At 41.2% G+C, this 25,040-nt stretch overlaps 2 protein-coding genes across 4 annotated transcripts in view; one reads left to right on the forward strand and one right to left on the reverse strand.

The window, feature by feature from the left end:
- The window catches only part of CPPED1 (calcineurin like phosphoesterase domain containing 1), a 38,794-nt gene extending 36,291 nt beyond the window's left edge, over positions 1 to 2,503 (reverse strand). For both annotated transcript variants that reach the window (XM_079320296.1, XM_079320295.1), the window contains exon 1: positions 2,384 to 2,503. In XM_079320296.1, the coding sequence (XP_079176422.1) occupies positions 2,384 to 2,447 (64 nt within the window). In that variant the 5' untranslated portion in view covers positions 2,448 to 2,503. The remainder of the gene's footprint in view (positions 1 to 2,383) is intronic.
- An 18,992-nt stretch (positions 2,504 to 21,495) lies between these two features.
- The window catches only part of SHISA9 (shisa family member 9), a 171,229-nt gene continuing 167,684 nt past the window's right edge, over positions 21,496 to 25,040 (forward strand). The window contains exons 1-2 of one of the 2 annotated variants that reach the window (XM_079320709.1): positions 21,496 to 21,823; positions 22,242 to 22,841. In XM_079320709.1, coding sequence (XP_079176835.1) covers positions 22,318 to 22,841 — 524 coding nt within the window. In that variant the 5' untranslated portion in view covers positions 21,496 to 21,823; positions 22,242 to 22,317. Of the gene's footprint in view, positions 21,824 to 22,047; positions 22,842 to 25,040 lie in introns of those variants that run through there. The other variant, XM_079320708.1, reaches the window with a different exon arrangement.

Here is a 25,040-nt window from a genome sequence, read left to right on the forward strand (position 1 = left end):
TTGGTGAGGGAGGCATGACAGAAGAACACAAAACCACATGAGGAACTGAGACTGTGAGGATACAATACATGTTATTTGTGTGTTCCACGTAAAGGTTTTGGAACCATCAACTAAAACTAGAAAAAGACAGGTTCAAACAGACACTTCTCAACCACTTAAAATGACAGGACTATCACTTGTTTAGTTACTTGAAAAAAGTGTTCCACCACTTTCACAGAAATTCTTTGCACTGCATGCGACTGACATACTTGGGACCACAAAAACTAAACAAAACAAAAAACCCCAAAAACCAAACCAACCCCAAAAAACCCCCAAAATCAAACCAAACCAAAATAACCCCCTGACTTCTGGAGAGAAGTGGTAAAGGCAGCACTTACCCAAATATATGGTCCTGTTTTTTCACTCAAATACTAATAGAAGAAGTAGACAGCTGAAGCAAAATTTCACATGGGTAGAAAAGAGATAATTTATTTTAGAAAGTAAAGCCAAACCATAACAGGTCTCTTGCCAACAAGGTAGGGTATTTATACACTGTTTACTACTATGCCTCATTGATTATATGGATCATTTCAATCCCTTACCTCAAGCTCCTCATTCATGTTCCACACCAAAGGCAGATTAGAGTAGGTTACAGGTATAACCTCCACATTATGTAAAAGCAGACTGAACAAATTATCAGTATGGAAGAGGAAGTTTGCAGAAAGGGTAGGAAGAAAAAAGGGAAATTTAGGTCTCAATAGTGGATTTCAAATTTTAAAAGGAAACAGTGTGCCAAGCCATAGCAGTGGCAGTAAATGCTTTATGTGGGTACGTGTTTAATAGGAGTGGAACCTTGAGACTGAGAAAAGCAACAAAAAAGAGATAACTTATTTTAGTCTTACACTGCTTGAAATTTTTTAACAGTTTTAACAGCCCTTGGTTCTTCTTTTTTCTAATCATTGTTATTAAAACATTGTGTTGACCTTTAGCCTCTGAAGAAAGATGCAAGTAAATTATTTACAAAAAATATTGCACCCGAAGACGGTAGCTGGACTATGATAGCCTAACAAATTTTAAACAAAATTAAAACCAACAGGTAAGAAAAGTCTTAAAGAATTCCAAACAAGGACACTTCAGGAGAAAGAAGCACACCTGGAAAACAGACTCCCAAATAATTTTCTTCTGTGTTTAAAGAAATTTTCAAGGAGTTAGATACAGTCTTTATTCAGAAATTTTTACACTGCTGTTGAATACTCCTTTTGTCAAAATTTCACTATACAGTTGATTTAACTAGATGGTTTGTCTGCCATCTGTCCCCTCAGCAAATGTTAGGCATTCTGTTCCAAAACAACCAGACCATCTGCAATTAATAGGTTGCCAGAATGGCAGTATACATATACTTCACATGCTCTGAGTTGGTGATTTTTCTTTATTTGGCAACAAGCAAAGCCAAATATTTCCAGTGCAACCCAAGAAAAGATCACAAAATTGTTGGGATAGAACAGCCTTGCTGACCTCACCAAACCAATACAATTTGAAATTCATAAACACAGAGAAATAAGGGACCATCTATGTGCTGCCATAGGAAATTATTCCCTAACACAGCTGTGTGCCTGCAAAACCCCGGCACACTGTAGAACCTCCATCCTTGGGAGAGTTTTCCAAACAGGTGCGCGCACTGAGGTGTTCAGAGCGCTGCTCTGTGTCCAGGCACGAGCAAGAACCGGCAGTCACCGGTGGCCGCACCCTGGGCCCGGCCTGTCCCCTTCCCAGCCGGCAGGTGCGAGCGCGTCTGCCTGGGCTGGCTGCAGCCCGGGCCCGCAGCTGCTTCTGCACGGCGGGGAAGGGCCAGGGCAGCACCTGCGCCGCTGACCCGCACCCTGAGCCACACGGAGCCCCCAGGCAAAGCAGCATCTTACCAAGCTGGGAACCAGCCCACGGCCGCCCTTCGTCTGAGCACCACCAACAGTGACCCAGAGGTAACCCGCTAGGTCACCCCTACAGCTACAAACACAGGACAGCACAGGGCTGGCACCAACAGTTCCACAAGCTATGGAGACCCGGTTCAGCAGCACGGACAAGCATTTTAAAACGAATCCAGTGCTGGACACCGCTGTCCACTGCTGGACCCGGCAGCCGGAGCGTGGGGTCAAACTTGGCTCCGGGCGCGCCCCGGCACAGCTGGGCAGGGGGCGGGCACAGCCGCCCGGTGTCCCCCCTGTCTGTCGCTCCCCGCCACGGGGTCGCCGGCAGAACGGCCCAGGCCCGGCGCTCCACGCCTCCCTCGCCCCGGCACAGCTCCTCCCGCCGCCGGGGAAGCCCGGAGCCTCCCTCCGCACGCCCCTCCTGCCCGGCGGGAAAGGGCCCGCAGGCGATGGCGCGGCTCGGCCGGCGCTCCCCGTACCTGGGCGGAAGGCGGTCAGAGTCCTGCCGCGGGCTCTCAGGAACGCGTTCTCCGCCGCCGCCATCGCGCCGACCCGCGCGGCCGCTGCCACCGCCGGGCCCGGCCGCCGAGGGGGCGGCACCGCCTGCGCCGGGGGCGGCGCCTGGCGCGGGCTGCCGACCCCGGGAGGCCCCGCGGCCGCGCTGGAGGCTCCGGGGCTGGCTGAGGGCGGCGGCAGCGCTGCTCGGGCGGCTCTGGGGCGAGCCAGGGGTAGCCCTGGGAGCGGCGGGTGCTGCGGGCGGCTGCCGGCACCGCCGTGTGCGGGGGGCAGCTTCGGTTGGAACCTGCCCCGAAGATGCGCTGGCTTTTAAATTAATTATAATAAAGTAATAGATGACATCATTCTCAGCTTGTTCCTATCATGCGAACTGAAGTAACCCCATATCTAAAAGCATTGGCAGCCTTCCTTTGTTCCTTCATGGTTTGTTCTTCTCATCAGGTTTCCTCAGTGTTTAAACGTGCTCCCGAATTTAGGTATCACCAGCAACTACTCTCTGAAAAAGAAAAGTTAGGCAAAAAAGTAAAAGCCCGGTGTCTCCCTGCTGTCAGTGCCCAGGCTCGGCCTGCCCTGCCCGTGGCTGGGCCCCACGCGGTTCCCGTTTCTGTCAGAACCAAGCTACACAGTGAGGTAATGACTGAAATATATGGGTGACCCTTACAAGGCAATGCTTTCTTCATCTCTTCTGACCTGGAATCCCTTTTTGACCCAGCCATGAAGGAACAACAATACGGTTGTAGTTTCCCAGATGAGCAGCTGGGACCCCATTATTCTGTGTGGTGCAACATGCAGAGTTCTGAGTGCCTCTATTCATCGTGTGAAATTTGCAGCAACGTGCTGCTAAGGTTAATGTTGTCAACTAAAATGCATTCCTATGGCTAGATGGCTTTTCCATCTGTAAAATGTGGGTATTATTATCCACAAGTAAAAACAGCTTCTTCAGTCCTACTTGTAAACTGCTTGATGATCATTAGATGGAAAGCGCTAGGGGAAGTCTTTTTTATTAAGTAGTTTTTGTCAATTCCCCTCTTTATGAGGCAGCATGTGGTATATTAAGCAAATAAAAACGAATGTGCATTTTTATGTCTCAGGTGCAGCCTATCTAAATATCCCAAAACCATCACAGGAAGAAGTGATCACTGTCTCACGGTAGAACTGCTCATGCTAATAGAAGAGCAATTGGCTCAGTCATGCAAAGAAATTTTTTACCTTTTCTGTTTCTTTTCCATTTTCTTTTCATCTGCTTAATAGGGCTAAGCAGCTATAAACCAGAATACATGACTACTGCATGACTTCAGCTAAACTCAAGATTAATTTTGCAAGTGAAATAATACAAAGATCAGGCCAAAAACTGTAGGTTGTTTTGGCAAGGCAGCATTGTGTGGTTCTGGAGCACAAGGACATGAGATTGTGATCAACACCTGAATTACCTTTGTCTTATTTAACCTGGGTGTGTTGCTAAAGGCAACCATGTTTCTTGTCAAGTTATGCATGCCTGAAAGATTGAATCACACCTGGCAGAGATGGGGATTGTAAAATCTTCTAGATTTATTTAAGTCTGTAATTTCCCAGCTGTTTTTCTCTAGACGTGTATAGGGTGTTCTCCTCTACAAAATTCTGTTGTCAATACTGTATTTGACGTATTTGCAGGATGGGTGGTGGATGAGCCTCAGGATGCTCAGCTCTTTCTAGGTGGTGATGATGATGAGTGTGCAGCCTGCCTATGTTGCCTCCTCTTCAAATGGAATCCTCTGATCTTAGATCACCTTGAGCATTACTTATGGTAATGAGGAGGCCACGAGAAATTTTAATTTTGTAATTTAAACACATTTTCTTGTGATTTTACAGCCTAAGTGCAGAAGTGTTTTCAACTGCAGAAATAAAGGAACATTTGCTTATAAACATGAGAACTGAGAATCAGGACTGTGTGTGCAGGAGGGGGATTTCAGCTCTCTCCTGCTTCCTTTACTCTGCCAAATTTGAAGTATGCATTTTTGAAGCCAAGCAAGCTCATGGACCAAATGCTATGCAGCTAAACTCTTTTTACTATGACTAAGTCATTTAAAGTTACTACTGATCTATGTTGGTTTAATTATAGATTTTCATGGACTCATTCCAGATGGGGCCTAGATAAAGCATCAGAATTTTGTCATAGGACTTGATTTGTTATACAAGTGTCATGAATATAATGGCACTGAATAAATAATTTACAGTAGCACGTGTCTTCTTTTATTTATAGAGTATAAATTGAGAGTTTTACTAATTTTATAAAGTCAGTGTGAACATACAGAGGGAAATGTACCATTCTGGGAGGGCATGCAGTACATTGAAAAGAAGAGATTAAAAGTGGGAAATGTAGGCATTGAAAATAAAATTCTTACATAAGGTTTATCTTAGTAAGGACAGTGAATAGAATAGTGCAGATCTGTGGAGCCCAGATCTTGTAAGACTGACTTGAGCGTGCTTTAGATCATGCTGCCAACATTTACAGTTCTTAGAAGTTCTGAAAAATCCAAAAAGACATGATACCTTATTTTTTACTGCAGTTTAAAGTAAGACTGTATGCACCTTGGGAGACCTAGATAAAGTACTAATAAAACAAGTAAATTATTCTAAAATTTACAATCTCTATTGAGAAATTCAAATAAAGAGCAAAATAGTCAAGGCAGTGGTTGAAGAAGGGGAATCTTTCTTCTAATCTCAGCAAATGAGAAGATGACAAAGAACAAAACTGGAAGAGTACAAGGGATGAAAAGGACATAACAAGGTTGGTCTAGACATTGGAATTAAAATTGCAAAGCACAGACAGATATGCAGGTTTGAAACTAAACCATTTTAATCTTATATATAGAATAGAATGACTATGTGCCATCTGGAATTCAGGGAATCCAGTGAAAGTTGGAGGTGTAAACAACACACACAGCAATATCAACATCTGTTTTCAGTGCCTGCTGATATGTATGAGTCCTTGAGGGATAAACTGGAGAAAATAATGGAAATTGATAAAATCTGATGATAGAAAAAGGATCACACATAATTATATTTGTTTAGAAAGAATATGGATTTACTCGTGCTAAAAATAAACAGTGCATACAACGTATTGCCTGTTTTTTAAAGAATCTCTTCCTGTAAGTCCTTGAGCAGGACAGCATTCATAGCAGATGCAACATTTTGGAAGATTTGGCATAGGATACAGCTCCTCTCCTTCCCCAGGAAGAGCTAATGGATAAAAATCAGTAAATTCTGAAAACTTACAATAGTATCTGTTATGAGTTGACTCCTATGTCCTGCTCGATTGCTGAGACTCCAGGATGGCTAACACCATTACAAGTAAATTTAGCAATCTGTACCTAAAACTTTACAGAATATGATAAAATGTAAGGTCTGATACAAACAAAAATTAATTACTACACTGAAAATTACTAACTGCACTGAAGAGTGCTAGCAATGTTTAAAAAAAGGCTCTGTTAATATTTGGCCTTGATACCAAACCAAATGGCCTTCCATTTTCAAAGAGCCTAAAAAATAATGTCAAAAATACTGAAAATGTTTTGGACAAACCAGCTTAGAAGGGATTGGTTGACCAGGACCAATATTTTGTTGCTAGGAAGGGAACAACGATGACATTGATTATTTCCACAGCTAAAAATCCACAATGTAATTGATTTTTTATCTGACTCATTTAGTGTGGGCAGGCTCCATTTGTTCAAGAAACCTGTAATATATTCCTTGAATCACTGTAACTATGAGAGATATAAAAGTTGACGTAACAAGTTAAACACACTATTTAACTAAATCTGTTTTGCCCACTGAATTCCAATTTCTGACATAGATACAGGTTCTATCTAGAGCTACTGCTCATTTTTTAAGATATCTTGTTAATTTTCTGTGCTCCCAAATACTCAAAAGTTCTACTTTATCAGGGTGCCTCTGATTTTAGAATTCTCTGTGCTAATATTTCATTTTCAGGTACACTGAGAACTTGTGTGATTGGTTGAGATCTGGGCTTCCAGCAAATTTGAAAGTCCAGCGAATGAGAGAGCCAGACTAGGAAGAATTATTTGATCTGGTGCATATCTTTGACACATTCAGTGTCTACTCCTCAAGTCATGGATATTTGGGTCATGAGTTTGTATTGAAACTGCTAGACACATAAAAATTGCATAGGAGTCCAGCAGAGCTAGAGCTGAGTGAAAAAAAAAATTGAAGTACCCATTTCCAAAGTTATGCAGAGTATTTGTGATTGACTGCCACTTCATCCTGAACTAAGAACTTTCTAACTTGATTATTCTCTAGAATTTTTGCTGTCAGAACTGGGGAGCATTTGCCCACTATCTAAAGTTTATGATTCCTGCTGCTCATCAAGACCTGTCCAGTCACAAATGGGAGGGAATTAAGAATATAAATAGATTTGAAGAAACTATTTACTATATATATACACACATACATATCTGTGTGTTTTTATACTACTACAGGTTTCAGGTGCATACTATTTGACTTGGTCTAAGAAGAAAATCTAAGTTTAAAACCTTTTCTAACACAACTTAATTCTCAAATTTGGACTTGTCGGACTTTTCTTATTTTAAATAAATATATTTTCTATTAATCTACAAGCAAAACCAGAAAACTGGAAGAAAAAATAGTATTTAGTTTATGTATCTGTATGCATATTGAGAGTCTTTTCTCTTTCTTTGCTGAAAAATTATATTTTATTGAAAAAAATAAAACCCCTGGTGATCATTAACCACAGTTGCTATTTCTGCCAAGAAAAGAAATAATTTCAAAGAAGCAAGAATCTTTCAAGTATTAAAATTCAATAAACAATCAGAGCACTTTGATATTTTTCTACTAGGCATACAACAAAAGCATTAGTCTTTTCCTATTACATTGGTTAATCCAAAATATGTTGTAAATGTACTGGATGAATCTCTTTGTTTCCTTGCTCAAAGCATTTTTTTTCAGACTGAAAAAACTCATTTGTACATTACAGGTGACATACAAGCAATTTGGGTGTTTTGCCAAAATGGATACCTCATTTTTCTTTCCTTCTATAAAGAAATTTCATCCTCTTTCAGAAAAGGGGATTTTTTTTTTCACCTAATTTTACCCAAATATATTTCTCAGAAGCACACGTACATCACCATCTGACAGGATATAACAAACTGGATATAAAGAAATAGTGACATCAGATGACTCTGAGAAGAAAAAAGAGTGACTACAAAAAAACTGTGAAAGAGAACCTATTGTCATACCACTTTGCAAAGATGCAGCTTCTGCTAGAGAGTGAAGTTTGACACCACAGAAATGTCCTCTAAGTGGACAAAGTTCCAGTTAGGGTTTCTCAAGTGGAAAAGGTAGATGTACATCAATCAGACAAATAACTCCTCTTGTTGATTGGCCTTCCTGAGTCCCATTCTGCCACTACTCTCCCCTCAAAAAACAGCCTAATAAATTGCATCAGTGGTTCAGAGAATCTTTGCTGCTTTGAAGAATGATTTATTATTCCCTAAATTTTTCATAGAACTCTTATACACATTAGTATTCACTCATATTGTGTGCCAGGTTTTGCATGTGAAGTAGGTCTTAAAATTGACTTTACCATCTGTGATGTCACTAATATAGCATTCATGAACTTCCTGAAATAGGATGACTATGAAGGATGCATCTATTTTGCCACGGATTTCTATAAAACAAAATGTTTCTCAGTAATTAAAGCTGGAGGTGAACAAAGGAGGTACTCTGGGAAAAGCACAGATTAATTTAACCATAAATGACCCATTTAAGTTTGTTTTTCACTCAAGTAATGACTGAAGAAAATGAGTTCAGAGACTGATGAAGGATGCTGAATAGGTAATTATCACTATTACAAACCTCTTATTTTAATTTGTAGGAAATTTGATTTGAAAATTAAATAGTACTTGATTTTTTTTTTTAGGTTTCAGTGTGGACTCTCTTTCAGCTGTGTCTAGCACTTTTGTTTCTCAGAATTTCAAGGACCTTTCTTTTCCCTTTAATGATTGTATTAGATAACCAGAAGGATCCATTTTTCAGCAGTATTATCTCAGCAATAAATTACATTTTCCACTTCCCTCAGATTCCCGGTCTAAAGATCTGTAGGTGTTTTACAGGCATTGGATAAAGAGAGATAATGGAAAATTTGGACACAGGTAGAGGCACACAGAGGCTGATTTATGAGTGAAGACATAACATGCACCACAAAGCTTCTACTTTTAAAATTAATAATAGATGAGGACAAGACTGCATGCCCTACAAGGCAGATGTAATCCACCTGTTTTGTACTACCCTTCACTTCAACTACCAGCCTCCTTCCCCATGTTTGGAATGATTTTTTTCAGATTCCTTCCAGTTGTACTTATTCATAACAACGAAGTCAATGACAGCAAACACTGTCTGTATTCCCAGAGTGTTCTTTCAAATTTTTAACGCTCCAGTGTTTTTCAAATCTCTGTTACAAATGTAACAGAGTCCAACGTCCAAGCATAAAAATCCAGACTAATTGACACTAGAAAAGTGGCTTTGCTACTCTTTGAATTTCTTCTGGTTTTGAAACAAAGGAGAAGTAAAATTTTATTCACAGAAATATTGCTTAGTCTTATTGATCCATTCCTGCATTTGCTGAAGGATGCTCACAATAAAGATGTCCCCTGGACATTAGGCAAAATGTAGGAATTAACTCAAGTGCCTATTCTGCAGATGACTTGGAACTCTTAAAGATCATTTTGATGTTTGCCAGTTGGTTGCAGGAATAGACAGTAAGGAATTGCAGAAGGCTGTGTAAACAGTAGGCTACAAATGACAAGATGCTACATCCAACCCTTCCAAATGTACTCTGTGGCAAACAAGCTCAGTGTCCTTGCAAAATGAACTGTGCCACCCATCTCTGCTTCAGACACTCTGGCTTTAAAATAAGATAGAACTAAGACCTTCCTGCTGTGAAGCACAGTCAGGCTCATTCAAAAAGCATGGTGGCCACTGCAAACTGTCCCAGAGTGGGCCTGAGAGTGAGCAAATGGCACAATGCCAATCCTCTGAGTAGGGACACTGGAGTCTGTTTGCCTGTAGGATGTCCTCTCCACAGAGATGTAACAAACCCTCTAGCCATGACATCCTGACAACACCCACTTGACAACACAGAGTCTGGCCACAAACCTGTGGTCATGAACTTAAACTGTGGACTTACTTTATAGACCATGGTACTGGAATGAGTGGTAAACCAGAAACACCTCAAAAATAGTGGAAGTATGATTAGCATTTTTGTTGACTGCAATTGGATGGATTCATCAACCATAACAATTTTTAAAAATTAATTGTGCTGAATTTTTTCATTAAAATAAAAGCACAATATTCATATGGAGTAATTACTGCAGTGTGAAACATGTTTGAATTAGAACAAGACAACTTTGTCATTGGGTAGGTAAATTCATAGCATCAGGAAACGTTCCCTTCCCCAGGTTCTAGGAATCATGTGCCTAAAAGTCTCCTGCAGCACACAGTACAAGTTACTATTAGTAATATATCTAGAGCTGAACATAAGGTATGGAGGGAGTATTGAAAATATTTAATTATTCAAATGAAGGAATTAATTGACTGTGCCTTTTTTTTGCAGTTCCACAATATTTCTAAACATCTTAAGAACTCAGCATGCAAAGAAGAATATAATAATGTATCTGAATCTGCACTTCAGGTTATTTTTCAAGACAAGCACTATGGAAAAACATTTTAAAATCAGACATTTGGAACAGAGCAACCGACTTTGAGGAAAAAGTGTTACCTGTGTTACCTATGTATATATAATGTATATATGCAAGAATATGTATACAATATATAAAAAGTGTGATGAATTGGATTCAATGGATGAAGATCTTACCATGCCTATTTGACCTACAAAATGTGATGTAATACTGTATCAACAAGCTACACTTCACTACAACATTTATGACAGCTCCTTTTAAACTCATCAGTTCTCAAGGAATTCTAATCTAATCTAGTCTTATCTATGATCATTTCTGCAAGAAGTATTAAAAGAATTCTGAGCTGGTGATAATTTGCCAGTGCTGAACTTCTAGCAAAAGAACATTCATTATTGTACTTTCAAGCTTACCTAGATGGAGATCATTGAATTCCTTGCTGGAAGGAACAGGCATGTGGGAAAGCAAATATTCCATTTGCTTCTCTAAAAACCTTCAAGACTAATTTGTCTCCAAAGAAGGTCATACTTAACTGAAAACCAGGTTGATTTACATATTTATTTTCAGGCTAACTATAGTAAACTGTAACTTCTGCTTGCCCTAAGGTTTCTCCAACAAATTTTTTTGGGCCGAACAAACTGTTTAACACTGAATTTCTTTCCTGTGCAGGTGCTATTTTGTAAGCCAGTATTGTTAAACTGTTGTAGGGACCTTCCCACTATGCATTTTAAAGGACTGAGAGATCTGCACGTAGGCTGTTCATGTCCTTGATGTGCCACAACAATTGAAGTCCAGCTAGTGTGAAAAAGGATGGAAAGCTTGCCTAAGAACAGGTTGGGCAGCTCTGACCTGAAGAAGCATCTGTTTCCTTGCTGTCAGCCAGAAATAATTATATTATATGCAAGCTTGTACTAGAATTTCTGGTCTTTTCTCTTGGCCTCCAGAGCCAGAAGAAATCTGTGTAGTTCTGGTGTTACACACTCTTTTTCTCCTTTAGCTCCTCATTTCTGCTAAAAAAGAGGAATCAATTCTTTACTAGCTACTAGCAGAGAATACTTACTATTAAGGTTTCTGCCAGGTTTGCTTAATTGGACTCTTTGAATAAAAAAAGCCACCAAAGGGCTATGGTAGTAATCTCAAAGCTCTGTTTTTTGCACTTCAGCACTGGATAAACTTTGGTTAATCAAATTTCTACAAGTCAAGCATATTAAGAGTGAAATTCACCCTGGCTGAAAGGAGCCCTGGTCTCATTAGATCCATTTGAATTTAATCTACTGATATTCTCCCAGTACCTAGTGCTTCATCTTTTGAAATGTAGCTGGTTTGGAAGCATCCAGGTATGCAAACAGATAAAATATTTCAGTAGCTAAAGTACTTTCAAAGTGAAGTTCTCAGTGAAAAAAGTTTAATGTTTAATTTTAATACACTCTATAACAGATTTATAAGCCTTGGTTTATAAATGCCTGCTTTCCTTGCAACAACAGTTCTTGCACTTAGTCCTAAGAATACTTGGCAGCTGAAAGATTTGCATGTTGTTCATACCCACTTAGCCTTTGACTTATAATGAAGCTGCTAGCAAGGACACTTGTAGTGTCAAGCACAATGGCATCCTTGTACAGTGCAACTGGAATAAACTGTAAATTTAAAATAGTGGTGTTTACTATTTAAAACTTAGAGTTAGTAAATATCTTGAGAAAGATTTAGTGAATCAATGAGACTGCTATTATTTTTCACACTTTTCCTGTAAGAAAAGAGAATTGTAATATTTCTGGGTTCTTACATAACTTGGTCTAGCAAGTATTTATCTCATCTTCTATATAAAAAAATCAAACCTCCTCATCCTTAAATAAATCTGTTGTAAACAGAAAAAGTACAAGGTAGAAGTTAACTTAGAGGACTTTCTGTTTCAGCTTCTGAACAATAAATCTCACCTGATCAAATATAATAATACCATCCTGGGTAAAATGTTCCTAAACTGACTGAGCAGACAGGTATATAATGGTTTTACCCAAGAAGGAGAATTCACATTTATTTATCAGCTAGGGTTTTAGGGAGGTTTTTTTTTCAAGAGAATGATATGGGTGTCAGTTCTGAATAAAAATCATGTACCTCTCATACAGTCTAGACTAAATCAAAGTGAAGAGAGCATTTTGTGATTTTTGCAAGTAAATTCATAAATACCAACAGGACTCAACAGATTTTTAGGACAAAATCCTAAAGTTGTTGTGGTGAATACCATGATGTGTGGGGGAGGAGGGAGAGGTGCCAGCTGGATCCATCTTCTATCTTGGCATTTATGCTGTGTTCATCACCATGGTATCAAAACACCTTTACAAGTTCTAAGTGTAACCACAGTAAAGGATCTGTAGTTTCTCCTTGAGTCCTAGGAGGAATGGCTTTGTTGTTGTTGCTATAGTTATTATTATTGAACAGGAAGGTGAAAATAAGGGATTTTACATTTTATTCTTAAGAAGCTGAGATTCCTCAGGGAATCAACTCCACAGCTGTATGCCAGTTGCCAAGACAATTTTATCTCTACATGATATAGAGATTATTCTTGTCCCAGAAAATTCCAGCTGCAGTTAGTGAAAGGTCAGGAAGGGAGTGAGGAGGAGTCCTCATCCTCTTACACAGGGCACAGAGAAGATGCTCAGGATGGACAGAGGCAGGGAAATAAGAGTTGTTGAACACACTGCTGATTTTTCTTGGTTTCCCCAGCAGTGCAGGCAGTTTCCCTGAGCGTGTGTGCCAGAGCACTCTCCTTATCCCTGTGCCAGCAGAATGTGCCTCCCTTGGGCTGCCATGGATTGATGCACAGAGACACCTGAGAGATGCCTGAATACATTTTCAGGAACATACAGCAGATGCACTGCAGCTTAAAGCTGTATTGTAGGTGGAAATATTATTTCCTTAAATATTTCTACATTTTCTCACATAATAAGCATCAGAATGTGGCCTTTGTATTTTTGTCTTTAACTTCTCCTGTATGTTTTTTTTCCTATAGCCTTTAATGTTAGATTTTGGGTTTGCATTCATTATGAAGAACATCCATTGAAACAAGTAGAATATTATGTCCTGTAAAGAACATGTCAATGAGAATAAACTATAAACTCTTGCTCCTTAGAATGAAATCTTCACTCCACTGAATTTAATGGTAATATTCCTATTAATAATAATGAGTCAAGACTCTGCATACAGCTATCAATAATTAATTATTGATAGTCAACAAACCTAATATTAAAAACATCCTGTGCAATGAGACAAAAAGATTGAAAACTGGATCCAGGCTGAGGCTTTATATGGCAGATCTTTTTCTGATCTTGTTGGGTAAGTGTTTTAGTGGTTTTAGTGTTTTTGGTTGTTTTTTTGGTTTTTTTTTTTGAGCTAAACATTATGACAGAAACAAGTGAGATAATTGGATATTATGAGATATCTGCTCGTTTTCACTTATGGTCATTTTATGTGTTGAAATATTTTCATTGTTTATGTAGCAAAGTGATCCTATTGTTCAGCCATCTAAATTATCTCTTTGTTAATCATATTATCAAGGACCATATCAACTGTTCTAGTTTGCCTAGAAATTACAAGCAATTTCCTTATAAATTTGGGGGTTTTTTTAATTGTTTTTTTTTTATAATGTAGATCAATCTAAATTCACAGGGAGAATTTGTTAAACTGGAAAATCCTATTTATGGGCTCAAAGTGTATAGAGATTACAAAATTGCCTTTCAAAAGGCCAGCTTTCTGTCAGGTGTGTAGGAATGAATGACAGACTAATTCCTGCACTCATCCAAGAAAATTGAGAGTTGTCCTCTTACCAAGTATTCTGTTACAATTGGCCCTATAGATGTGCCTCTGCTTGTATATATATATATATATATATATATATATATGTATGTATATATAACTGTATGTAAGTTTATACATATATATATTATTTCCATATTAGACTGAAATATTTCTTTTACAGCTTCTTTACATTTTACACTTGAGTTACTTGCCTGTATTGATTACAGATTAAACAATCCATTCTGAAACTCTCAGATACCAGTGTTTTGTGATAAAACTGTTTAACCTTACTGTACTCTGAAATAATCTCCAAAATATACATATTAAGGAACAGATATCCTAAATATTTATTAACATTAGATTATATTTAGCAGGTTAGATATAATCTGCTGATTTAAGTAAACACTACAACAAAAAGATACCACAAGAATCTGCTGTCAGCATCTTTTTGCAGCACTTCTTAAGACTCCCTTATGTGCATTTCACATTGCAGTTAAAATCCTTTTTTTGTCCTGTTGTTTATCCAGCTGTGGGATTGCTACACTTTTACAATAATAAAAAAAAAACCTCTAGGCAAATCTATGTTATAAAACCACCAAAAATTATTAAAAATGTTCTGCTACATATTATTTACTCTAAGCATTAAATTTTCAGTTTAATACTGGCTTTATTCAAAGAGCAAGGAAATTAGATTGATGCTTTTCATTCAAGATAGTATAACAGAATACCTAGACAGATGTTCTAGATAGATGTTGCATTTATGTAGGTGTAACAGGGTTGTTCTGTGCTCAGAAATATCAATGATGAATACTGTTAGCCTTACCAGAATGCTGTCTAGAAAGAAAACATAAGGAATGGCATTTACTCTTCCACCTTGAAATCTTCCTGTTTTTTTGACCCATCTGTCAGTATACCTGGTTTATAGGTTATTTCTTCTCACTGGCTATCATGCTAAAGGACAGAGAAGCAAATCCCTTTGGAGCCAGCTTTAGCACTGCTCTTTACAGTTGGCTGTCAAGTGGAGTCAAGAAGGGACAGTTGCTACCATCTGCCTGAAAGCATGGTCTGGAACCTGTGTGTGTGTTTGTGCACGTCAACAGCTTTCCAACATATGGGCCTAAATTTAACTTCTGAATTCATTATTGGCCTTTCAAATATGTGACCTGGTTTTCAGATGTACTGACCACTCAGACATCTGGTGGTTTCATGTAAACTGTGATTATTCAGCATCTCTTGAGCAAAATCACTCAGTGCAGTGTAGTTTCCATCTTAAATTAGTGAGAAGACAGTTGTTGGATTTAGTAGATACTGAGTTGATCCATGGATGTTTAACCTTTGGCAACCACATCTGACCCTCTAGGCCAGGCCTACAGTCACATAAGTGAATCTGACAGTCACCTAAAAACTGGTGACAGCATCATCTGACACTGATAACTGTGTCATAGAATTAAAAAGGTATCACAGAGCTCTGACCATTATTACTTTGTGCCACTTGTTTCATCTGTTTTATGACTTAGCATTTTAAAATCATGAGCATCTTTTTAACAGTTAGCATCCTCTAAAAATGGAACTGTCAAGAGAAATTTTCTTATTCATAAATCTGAAAGCTCTTGCATCTATATATTAGTACTATATGTAAGACTCAAAATACATCAAGCTGCTGATGGGCATGTTGTGACAGTGATACAGGGAGACATCATTAAAGCCTATTATCAGGGAAGCACACTAAAAAGGTCTAATTTTCAGTAAGAATTTTTGATTTTGATTCCTTGACAGAGCATTTTGAAAGACATGCAAAATATATGGTGGCTAAAATATTTTGTTAGTTAAGTGATACAGCAACTTCACATTTCTGTGAACAGCAAGTTCTTCACTTCTGGGGTTTACAGCTTTCTTCTATAGCCCTTGAGGGCTATTAGTGCTGAAACTGGCAGACTTTAACTGACTCATCGATTTGACTTCTTGTTCTGCCTTCCATCCATGGATGTTCCAGGCCTGAAGAATGCACATTGTAGACTAAACTTGTCTACCTCTTTATCTCAGTTGCTGAGGAGTTTCAGAAGAGGTATTGGTTAGATCAGCTCCTCAGCTGGTCTAACATATTCCAGAGTCAAACAGCAGAGGATAAGAAAATTTTCTCTCCTATGTGTCCTGTTCTATATCTAAGCACAGCTTCTCTATGCTCAGGCACAGTATACAGCCTATTATACTCACTTTAACCTTGACAATTTTTAATGCTATTTTAGGCCTGTTTAGAAAGGCTTCCTTTCTGCCTTGAAAAATTGATCTCATGGGAACAAAGGTAGTTTGCTTTTCAGTTGGAAAGATACAAAAGCAGTTCCAATTTTTTGATCCTATGTAGCCTTTTTTTCACCTTTTTTTTTTTTCTTTTTTTTTCTCTTTTTTTGTTAACAAGATAAAGATTTTGTTGGCAGGAGTTTGCAATGATCTGCAGAGCTTTCCTTGTCAGTTTCAGTAATCCTCAAACACCTGGTCAATCATTCCAGATCTAAATTCCGTGTCAATCTAATTTATAACAAGCAGAAACGTACCTTGTTCACAGGTACTTGCAATACTGCTACAATTCAAAAGTAACATCAGTTTTACCAAAGAGAGAAACTGGCTGCCAGCTTTTCTTGTTCAGGATCAGAGGAGTAGCTGTGCAACAGGCAAACCTGAGGGCACAGCTCATTTTCCAGCTATACTGCTGCAAGCTGCTTTAGACGTGTTGGCACTTTTTTCCCACTGCAATATACTGAAGACATTTGCACTATACATGTATTTCTTCTTGTATGTTTATTTGCAAGTACTCTATTTACCTTCTACATTTATCTGATTTTTATCTAATTTCTGAATTAACTTTGAATTAGCTACAAGAACTCTTGGGATTTCAAAGTCCACTCCAAATGTGGTTGATGTTACTGCCTGCCTCAAATACAACCCATGTCATTACTACAGTTAAGATTTTACAAGAACACTGAAGAGAAAAATGTTAGGTTATAAAGGCAATTTCTACATTATAAATTGCAATAAATTATATTGCTTCTCAGTAAGCCATGAAACTAAGTCTCTCATGGTTATTCATTCATGCAGCGCCTCTTGGCTTATTGATGGTGAAAATCTCTTGATGGTGATCCCTTTGCTATGAGCAAAGTGTATTTTTTGAGATCTGATGACAATAACAAAGAAATGCTCAATGTTCATGAGATGTTCCTGTTAAAATTGCTGTGAATCCATGAAACTATAAGAACGAGCTGCTTCTGTCCTGGCCCGTATGTGCATCTTTTTAAATGAAAAGTGAAAGGTTAGTTAGAAGATATGTGCTCACTATTTATAAAAGCAGAAGTATATTTAGTGTGAACACAATGCAGGTTGGCATTTCACACTTTGCTGATACACTAATGATTGCAGTTATTGGTAAAAAGAGCAAAGGCTTATGAAACCAAATGAATTTTAACCACCCAGCAAAACTAATATCACTGGGGAAGGACACTGCTGATTGAGGAGTGACAGAATTCAGTAGAAGCAAATGGGGCTCTCTGATCTACACGAATTCATGAATGTAGAGCTGTTCAAAACAAACTTCTGTGTTGTGTGATTAAGGGTGTTTACAGTATTTGTGAATCATAGGACTTTTTTCAGTATCTATAAACATTATGTCACTTGTAACCTTCTTGGTAAAACACACTTTAAGTCTCTTGAGAGAGTTCTTTAACTCATGTCTGCTAAGACACTTCTTCCAGGTCTAAGCTTCCCTAGTGCTGTCCAGCAGACATCTTCCACCTCTGAACTAACTGCTCTTTTAAAGACAGTGACTGCAAGCCTGGTGCCACTTGCTCTGGCACAGAAGAATCATCACTTCTGTTGTCCAGCCAGTAAAAATTTTGTATCTACATCCAGACACCCCACTACAGCATGAAATGACTACCAAGGAAACAGATGTTGACTGCTTCATTCCAGTTTCCACATGACATTTCTTATCACAAAATATCTTTCACATCAATATTGCCTGAGATCAGGCCTGTCTAGCTGCTTTGTTTTGACAGATATTCACAGCTCTGGAATGTCTGTTAATAATAATGATTGAGCTATCAGGATTTTATGGGAATTAATGGTTGGCTAGAAAGCTCCATTGACTCAGTGCTCAGCAAAGGACTATTCTCTCTGTAATCAAAAGGACTATTACTCTCAGGTAATCAGTCCTAGGGAGACTCAAAGGTTGCATTGACACTGCTATTATCAACAAAAATAAAATACAGAATTTTGAACATAATGATTGCAATGCTCCATGTGTGTGGAAACTGGGGTGGACAGGGAGCTGGCTTCACCTGCAGATGCAGAGAGCTTCAGCTTCAAACCCTGGGAGACACCTAGCTAGGAGAAAGGACATCCTTTGACATGGTGGTGAGAGAAGAGAGAAGGGTTGTCTCATGGGAACTAACATGCTAACCAGTTTGTTACAAATGGGGTGTTGTTCTTGGTTTTGATATATGGTTAATTGCCAGCTACATCTCTGGTTCTGTTCCTTATCCTCGTTATTGATTGGATCCTGTACCCTCCATCCCATCTGTACCTCTGTGCTTTTGGGGTTTCCAGGTCTGTGGAAATTGTCCCTTGTATCATGTGTTTTCTATGTTTATTATTTTTACATTAAAAGTTCTTTGTTTCGAGGCAATTCCATCATTCCTGTCTCTCTCTATACTACACCACAGACTCCCTGGCTGGCCTGGTCCTGTTGTGGCCACCTGCAGCAGCCATACATATGGTCTAGTTGTTCTATACTCTTCATATTTGCTACCACCTCAACATTCAGGTTAACTCACTGACTCCCCTAATTTTACTCCTTTTCAAACTCTCTTATTTACATTAAAAACCCTGCAACAATCAGTTCTGTGTACAATTCCACACAGAATTCAATAAACAGAGTATATGCAGCTTCCATGTGACATGAGTATACATTGCTACTGAATTTACCAGAAGAGGTGCCTATTTTGTAGATTAAAGTTGAACCACAAGCATTGCCACTGATTCACATCATCTTGGTGAAAACAAGTCAAAGAAATTAGGGGGAAAATACAACAAGAATTTTGTATACGACTGGTGTCTAAAATAAGAATTGCACTTAATTAAATGTACAGTCACTAGAGTAAAGAGAACTCTGTAGGTTCAGGTTGAAACATTCATCCTCTTAGTTATTTTGGAGGCAAAGAACATTCCTTATGGGATAAATCTATAGAAAAGTAGGTAATTATTACTTGCCTTAAAGCAATGTCAAAAAGAGGTCTTGAAATTCTTGAAGTCTTGAAAGTGGAAGATGATGGTGCGAAACGGGGAAATCTTTCATGTTTCTCCACTTGTTAACCATAACTGAAATAAATGACATTTATTGACTGACTTTATAACGAAAAGCTTTATAAAATCACACAATGACCCAAAACGTGCCTCAGTACTATGTGTAATACTTCTCTGACTAGTTTTATTTCTGTAATTGCAACTAATGGCTTTATATTTTGGTTATGCAGGTGTTCTTAGAAATATAATGCTATGAAGCCATTAGAGCACACTGCCACAGGTCTAGTAAAAAGGGTTTGTGCCCCAGTCTAGAGCAACTCCAGTTTGCTGTTAGAATTCTAAGACATGGTACAGCTAAAATAACTTCACTACTAATACAACTAACTGGCAGAGAGAGCATAACAATTGAAGTAACTTATAATTAATTAGGGATGGCATGATTTATGGGTTCTGAGTTCCATGGTTCTGATCCAAAATCTCCTTGTGCTATAGACATTTTTTTTTTTTCCAGGGAGGTTTGATCTCCCTCCTGTTTTTTTCCCAAGCACATGCCACTCAGTGTTGAGTTCTGATCTCATGGACCTGAATTCCACAGATGTCAGGTTCTAGCCTAAATCCTTCAGGCTTCTTTTTTGTAGGGGAATTCTTAAGGAAAACCCTAGGAACTCAGCAAAACAAGAAACTTGTACCATATTTAGTCAGGATTAATAACCCATAAAATAAATCGGTTTTGGATGTTATTATTTCCGCACATGTATAGCACTAATCATGCAAAATATTTAAGCAGCTTTTTAGCCGTCAAATCAACAGGGAAACTTGCATAATCTTAAGTGCTTGACAGACTGGACCTTAAATGTCTCTAGATGCAATAAGAAGTATGGAAAAGATTCATTTTGTGCAGTATTTTCAGCACAAACTGCATCACAAAGTGTTAAATAATAAATAATAGCAGAGAGAAGTATGCACAAGGGAGGAATGATATGATTTCAGAGGAGACTTGAAAGGGGATGTTGATGAGGTGGAGGTTTTAAGAATTAAATATTAAAACCCAGAAAGGCTGTTTTTTTGGCTGGGACTGATTGTTTTTCTCTGCTGAGAAATAAAGGGGCTTTCTAGCCTACCTCCTGAACAAAGATGCCAGGCTTACTGTCAAACTGTTCAGTGGAATCATCACTGTACTTAGAGTCTATTTTTAAGAGAAGGCAAAGGATTGCAATTAGCTAACTACAGCCCTCTCCGATTCCAAACGTCTGCTTCGTCCTCTGCCTCACCTTTCTGTTTATTTACCGCGTAACAACTGCACCCGGGCTTGGCCCAAGTTCCTGAAGAGCGCCAGGGATGCAGAGGGAGAGGGAGGGCAGGCTGGCATGGCAGAGCCCAGCACAGCAGCCTTCCCCAGAGCCGAGAGCAGCCCCCGGGGCCGCGGCAAGGCGCTCACACAGTGCCCCGAGGAGAAGGGAGGCGGCACCAGCCCACACTGTTAAATCACGCCATAGCGGGCTTATTTCCTACATTTGGTGGCAGCATAGTATTCAGGATAATATTATTGCTACTTGCACAGGTTACTGCTGAACCAAATGACAGAGATGAGAGAGTTAAGTAACAGGGATGAAGAGTGAATCACTAAAAAGTCTTTCCCAGAGTCAGTTCTCTGTTTGGGGGAAGTTATTTCAGTTCTATATAGCGCAAACAACCCGCTGCCTCACCGTGTCCTCTGGAGCCAACTGATTGACATTATAAGGATATTTTTAAATAAATAATGTGCAGGAGCAGCTCATGTTTAGCAAACAAAGCCGTGCTCGGCAGCGCGCACTGCGAGCCCCTGTACCTGTGCTGGGCACGCCGGGCCAGGGCAGCGCCCGCTCCCGCCCGGCCTTGGCAGAGGCGCGGCCCATGGACGCCGCTCCGCCCGCGGCACCTGCCCTTGCCTCGCAGGTGAGTGCGTCTCCGAGAGCGCTCCGAGAGGAGTTCCCGGGAGCAGGAGCGCTCTACTTATGGGCAGAGGAGCTCTCCTGCCGCGAAACTGCCCCCCGGCTCGCCCAGCCCAGCCCGGCCCGGTTGCCCCCGACCCCGCTCGGCGCGGGCTGAGGGCTGGAAGAGGCAGAGCGGGGAGGCGCTCCCGTGCTTTTGGAGACGCACCTGTGGGGAGCGCCCGCCGGGGCGGGAAGTCTCTTATGTAAGGGATGGCGAGGAGCGGGTGAGGGGGGCGAGGCGGGGGTCGGCTCTGCGGCGGGGCTGATGCGAGGAGGGAGAGCTCCACAAAAAGGCTGGAAGGGAGAAAGAGAGAGCGGGAGCGAGGCAGAAAGGAAGGGAGAAGTCGCCGGCCTCTCAGCGGGGCTGCCGGAGGAGACAGGCGGGCGGGCAGCCCCATCTCGGGCACGCAGCTTCCCGCAGCCGCCTCAGAGAACGGGCTGGGCTCTCCGCGCTGGTACCGCGCTCGCCCGCCCGCCACGGCGCATCCTTCCTTCCCCGGCGGCTGCATGCCGCGGCGGGTCCGTCCAGCCTCCCGCGCCCTGCCCCGGCAGCCCGGCCCCGGGCGGGGCTCGGCGGGCGCCGCGGGTGTCTGAGGGAGTTGTACCAAAGAGCGCGGCGGGCTCCGCTGGGGAGCGAAAGGTGGGTGCCCCCGGCGCCCCACGCTGGCACCAGGCTGCGCGGGGACGCTCCTCGCTCGCCCTCTCTCCTCCTCCCGCCCCTGCAGCGCTCTCGCCTCAGCCCTCCCGCTTGGCGGCCCCTCCACGCCCCCCTCGCCAGCCCGGCGCGGTGCCCCGCACGCCGCCGCCACCTCCACCCCTCGGTCCTCCTCTTCCTCCTCCCCCTCCTCCTCCTCCTCCTCCCGCGCTCCCTCTCACGCGCACTCTGTTCCACAAGTGCCGCGCGCTCGCTGCTCCGGAGCGGAGCGGAGCGGGGCCGGGCTGCGGACCCGGAGCGGGGCTGCGGACCCTGCCCGGCCCGTTCGGGGCTGTCCGTGGTGCTGGAGGCGAGCGCGGGCTGAGCGGGCGCCCGGCCCCTGACGGAGCCCCTTTATGTTCAGCTCCTGGCGCAGCGCAGCATCCAGCAGCTCGAGCGGCGGCGGCAGCAGCATCGCTGAGCCGGGGCTGGGAGGCAGAATGGAAGGCTTTATTCGGCTGCTCTTCGGCTACTTGGTGGCGGACCTTCTCACGCTGGTGTGTCGAGCTCAGGAGAAAGCTGGCCAGCAGCTGGGGAGCTTTGTGGTGCTTTCGGGAGGAAACCACTCCAGCCTCGGGGAACAGATAGACCCTTCCGAGCCACCTCCCACACCAGACTTCTGCAGGGGCTACTTTGACGTGATGGGGCAGTGGGACCCCCCCTTTAATTGCAGCTCGGGAGAGTTCATCTTCTGCTGTGGCACTTGTGGCTTCAGGTTTTGCTGCAAGTTCAAGAAGACAAGGCTGGATCAAAGCACCTGCACAAACTATGAGACGCCGTTGTGGATGAACACTGGGAAGCCTCCTTCCCGCATAGACGACCCTCTGCATGACCCTACCCGGGATAAAACCAACCTTATTGTCTACATCATCTGTGGGGTTGTAGCAGTCATGGTACTGGTGGGGATCTTCACCAAACTAGGGCTGGAGAAGGCGCACAGACCCCAGCGGGAGCACATGTCCAGGTAAGGCTGAGTGCCAGGCAGCAGGGTCCCTCTCCCCCATCTCCTGCCCAGCCCCTAGAGAGGAGAGAGGAGCCCGTGTCCCTGCCAAACAACTCCTGCCAGGCAGGCTGCATTCCCCTGCAAGGCGACTGAGAGACACCAACTTTGCTGAGCAGAGCTCCTGAGGTGCCCCCAGCCTGGGTTATTACAGAACATGCATATTGAGGAAGACTAGGGATAATTGTGGAGTCTGCACAGACAGTAGTCCTTTTTTATCTGCAGTGCCTGACCCTCTCCCTAACAAGATCCAGCAAGTGTTCCCAGATATACTGTGCATAAATAGAAAAACAAAAAAAAAAAAACTGAAACCAGCAACACTGAATTATAGAAAGCCTGATGCATTCCCTCTTCCAACAGTTTCAAAGATTGGAAAATGTTTTTACTTCTCAACAGAAGGATGTAAACAAATACCATCTCACCCTCCCTCTCCAGCTGCAAAATGGTTTTGGCAGGACCTTCCCTACTCCCCCAGCCCTTGCAAGTGTGTGAGCTATTTGTAAAATTTCTAAGCTGTGAAAAATGAGTCAGGGTGGAAGGGAAGAGGAAGGCATAAAAAGGAAAAGCTATTGTAGAATTTCTTAACATTTTTTCAGTTACTGTTGAGAGGTAAAAAATGGAATATGAAAGTCTTGCCTCATCCATGTATGTGTGTGTTCTAACTCTGTCTCCACAGTGTAATGGCTGAGTTAAATCAAAGAGAACCTCCCCCACCTAGAGTTAGGCATGCTGTGTACTGTCTACTCCAGATCCTGGCTGCCTAGCGGTGGATAAGGCAGGTGGGCAACTCGGGACAGAGCCCAGTGTCTTTAACAACAAATTCCAAACCCAGATTGTCACAGCAGTTCAAAATCAAGGCATAACACATTTGTCAAGTTTGCAGTCTGTCTGATTCTTTATGCTAATCCCAGGCACATGAAAGTAAAGCAGATGGGGGAAAGGCATTAAAAAAGGCAAACAGATCCATTAAAGAGTCTAAATAGATCTCAGCATATTGCGAAACTTCAGTGATGAAATGCAATGAAAGGATCCCTTCTACTGGATGTGCAGTGTGGCAGAAAACTTCCTCTTGCCCTGACTGCTAATGGTGTAGCTCACAATCTTTAAGGCTTAGATGAAGAGTCATCCTTGGAAAGACAGTACAAGCGATCATCTCAACATCTGGAGCCTCCTTTTTACTGAAGTTTCTGCATGACTTTTTGATTAACTCCTTATCCTGAAATGAACAGAGAAAGTCACAGAAATACTCCTGAAAATGCATCACCAGTCCATGAGCTATTTGCTATTTATAAACTGGCTGATATGGATATGCTTTACTACTGAGGAAAAAAGCACATTGCAGAAATTTTAGTCAAGAGCATGTGTCGGTGATACTTCTGCAAAGATGGTTTTTGTTGAGGAAGGTATGATAATCGTTTAGACATTTTGAATATAAATGGATAAAAACAATATATGTGTCCCAAATAGTTTTTAAAATTTTAATCTACAGAGCTTGTTTGCAAAAAGCTTTCCCTTGCTTCAATCTCTCTCTATAGTGTCTTTGTGCAGGCAAAAAAAGAGGGCTCGTAATAGTCACAAAGCCCAGAACAGAGTGAAGAAGCTCTAAGCCATCCCTGCAAATTATGGCTTAAATAGGTCCTGCTTCTTTGAGTAGAAATATTTGCTATCTGAAGTACAGGTGTGAAGTATTATGAAAGGATATTCTGTCTCAGTTTATGGAAGTAGAATTACAGGGGATTGGAAAATCATTCTGATATCCTTGAGTCATGTATGCATAAAGATTAGGCTTCTGAAGTGGGTCTCAGCAAAGGTCGTCTGTTACCTTGATTACTTAACAACGTCTGTGATCTTGTACATGAAACTGTTCAAGGCAGGATTATATAGAAACTTGGAAAGTCATGATCACATGGAAAAACAGTCACCCACTCAGTACACATAATAGCTAGTCATGTTCTGAAAAAGAAGATCTATAGCCTTTTTTTTTTTAATATTTTTTTCTTATTCCAGTTGTGGGATGGGTTTAACATTAATTTGAAAAGGAATTAGATTTGTAAATCCCTTTGGAAATCTATAAATATATTCATTGAGTGAAGAATTGAAGTAACCTCTTAGTCCTCAAATGAGTTTTTGACTAAAATATTCCATTTTAACTCATGTTACATT

Source organism: Erithacus rubecula, assembly GCF_903797595.1.
Source record: "Erithacus rubecula genome assembly, chromosome: 17".
In the NCBI taxonomy this organism is placed as follows: Eukaryota; Metazoa; Chordata; class Aves; order Passeriformes; family Muscicapidae; genus Erithacus; species Erithacus rubecula.